This window comes from Medicago truncatula, chromosome 2, assembly GCF_003473485.1.
Source record: "Medicago truncatula cultivar Jemalong A17 chromosome 2, MtrunA17r5.0-ANR, whole genome shotgun sequence".
Taxonomy (NCBI): domain Eukaryota; kingdom Viridiplantae; phylum Streptophyta; class Magnoliopsida; order Fabales; family Fabaceae; genus Medicago; species Medicago truncatula.
The window spans coordinates 30,607,507-30,610,440 of NC_053043.1; the positions used below are offsets into that span (position 1 = coordinate 30,607,507).

At 30.7% G+C, this 2,934-nt stretch overlaps 1 protein-coding gene across 1 annotated transcript; it reads left to right on the forward strand.

Annotated features, from left to right (window-relative positions):
• The first annotated feature begins 809 nt into the window (after positions 1 to 809).
• Positions 810 to 1,827, forward strand: LOC11413199 (dof zinc finger protein DOF5.4). The gene has a single exon (XM_003595667.3). The coding sequence runs from the start codon at positions 914 to 916 to the stop codon at positions 1,550 to 1,552; it is 639 nt and encodes a 212-aa protein (XP_003595715.2). The 5' UTR covers positions 810 to 913; the 3' UTR covers positions 1,553 to 1,827.
• The last annotated feature ends 1,107 nt before the right edge of the window (positions 1,828 to 2,934 follow it).

Consider the following 2,934-nt stretch of genomic DNA (forward strand, 5'->3'; position numbering starts at 1 on the left):
GATCAATATAAATGGAGGTTATCCTTTATTTTGTTGTTGAATATTATGAGGTGATTTTGCATTGTCGAGTATTTGCTTGTATGTTCATGCATCATAGTCATGTTGAGTCTTGATGTTGTAAAAGAGGGTTACTCTTTTACTTCGGTGATAATGTAAGAGGAGGTGTACTCTTACATAAGATGTTATGTTGGCATCTTGAGGTGACGATCTTTGAGGTGATTTGGTACCACATGCAAATATGTGTCGTGTATAAACTCTCAAATAAAACGAGTAAAAAAGAAGTGTGTTATTTAAACAACCATTTTAGGATAATTTATGGGACATCAAACAATATGTATAAATATTTTTTTAAAATAAAAAATAAAAAATGTAGATATTAGAAAAATCAAAACAATAGAATAAGTGAAAGAGTACAAAAAAATAATGAAAATATAAAAGAAATTACAACAAAAATTGTCACTTCAAATATCATTTTCCAACCAAAAAATCTGCATGTTTTGTTGTTTCACGTGAACATCTTATCAATAGTCTATTTTAAGATATTTTCATTCTAGACCATATGGTGTTTTCCAGCCCACGTGTCAACATCTGCATAGGGTCGCTTAGGTCAATTGACCGGAAAAAAACACTAAGAGGAGTGTTATTTGAACAACCATTTGGTTGACAACTTTTAGGACAACCATAATTTATAAAGAAAAGGTTGGTATTTACACGAAAACCAAAGCAATAGAGAGATAAAATAAAGAAAAAGTTGTCACAAAATTTATCATAATGTTCAAATATCATTTCTCAAACACTAAAACAGAGATATGAGATATTTAGCTGAGTGAGGTTGCCTCTTACTTTCCACTATTCCTCAAACCACTCACACACGAATTCTAAAAAATACAGAACAAAATCTGAGACACAAGAAATGCAAGAAATTTATTCCATGGCAGATGGAAATCTTTTCTGCATTGAGGAAGATAGAAGGATGAAAACCTACCATAACCAGAATAATCATCATCATCATCATCTTGCTTTGAAATGTCCTCGTTGTAATTCCTTCAACACGAAATTCTGCTACTACAACAACTACAACCTCTCTCAGCCTCGTCATTTCTGTAAAAACTGCCGTCGCTACTGGACCAAAGGTGGCATCCTTCGTAACGTCCCCGTCGGCGGTGGTTCCCAGAAATCAAAGAAATCAAAGACGGCATCATCATCTTCCATCCCCTCTTCAGCAGCAACCACGCCAACACCGCTTCAACCGGAAGCTGATAAGTCAGATTCTCACTCCAACAGTGATGGCTCAACCATTAGGGTTAACTCTGTTATAGAAAATGAACAAGTTAATAGCTTCAGGAACCTCATAATATCAAGTTCAACCAATGATCAAGTACATGTGGTACAGCATGGAGACTCGGTGATGCTCAACCATCAGCAGTTCTCAAATGAATTTGGATCGTTGGATTGGGAAGGTGGTGCTAACACCGTTGATCAGTCTTACTGGACACAGTCTCATTGGTCTGATCATGTGATTCATTCATCCTCTCTTTTTCATCTTCCATGAAAAATGAATAAGCCTCAACAAATTTCTACACTTATTTTTATTTTTTGTTTTCTACCAGTTATTGTTTTGTTTCTAGTTGGAATCAAGACAAAACAAATGTTTTATTTTAACAGAATGTGAAAGACAGCATGAAAGCATGTATAATTTATTAATACAAGATATAGTATTCCATAAAAATACAAGTAATGTAATTTTGTTTGTTTGTTTGTTGATTGTGATTGATCTTAAGGTTGAGGTTGTTTGTGCAATAAATGTATCAATGTTGCTTTCTTTAAGATTCTTTTATAATTATTTCTACGCATTTTATTATTATTTATTGTACCTGTTTGGAAGGAACGGAATGGTAGAGTTTTTTAACGAGAAGATTGCAGACTGTCGGAGTATACCAGACAAGGTTAAACTGTTATCTTTTTAGTGGCTAAAAGTAAGTATGTTGACTTTTGTTTTTAGTTATCATGACCGTGGCTACACCCTTTGTTATGTATGGATTTTGTTTTTCCCCTTTTTATTTCGGTGCTTGTTGTTGATGCAACAATTACTTAGACTGTATCTTTTGTGGTGATTCTTTTTTGCACACTTATTGCGGGATGAATCACCAGAGGTTATCTACATATCCCATTTTTGCTTGTCAAAAAATTATTTACTGAACTTGTTTTTGTTTTTTTGACAATAACCAAACTTGTTTTTCTTTTTTTTTAGGAAAATAACCAAACTTGTGGTTAATATGGGATATGAATAATTTTTTCTTGTAAAGATTGAAAGTGTATGTTAATTTTGTATAGAGATCAATAAAATTCAACTTATTCTCATTCAGGATATTAGAATTACATTAATTATATGTTTCAAAGAAACTTATTTGATAATGATTTTTTATTGTAATACTTTAAAAATATCATTTAAATATATAAAAAAATCTTTAGAATTTTTTTGAAAGGACAAATGTACAAATATCTAATATAAAAAGACAAACATATAAATATAATATTTCTGTTTTTTTTTTTTTTTGCACTATTTATACATAAATTTGGAATCTTTCCCTAAAAAAACAAAAAAAATTGTAATCTTAGTTTATAGTGGGATTCGTCATGGTTCATGTTTTTTGTTTTTGTTTTGAGGGAACTCATGATTCATGTTGATTATGACGGTAATCGGTCATGACATGATACTTACTCGTTTTTTTTCTTCTTTTCAATAACATAGTCTTAAAAATAAAAAATCCTAACATACCCTAATTTTAAAATCTTGACATAGTTTTTTGGCTGAGTATGTTTTAAAAACCTATATTTTGAGCAAAAAATATAGGTTTTTAAAAACATATATAAATAGAAGATTTATCCTTAATAGAAATCACAATTTTTTTACTCTATTCAAACAATTTTTCT

What these genes read in the sequence shown, in the direction of transcription:
- LOC11413199 (XM_003595667.3), top strand. Translation starts at nt 914, where the DNA reads ATGCAAGAAATTTATTCCATGGCAGATGGAAATCTTTTCTGCATTGAG.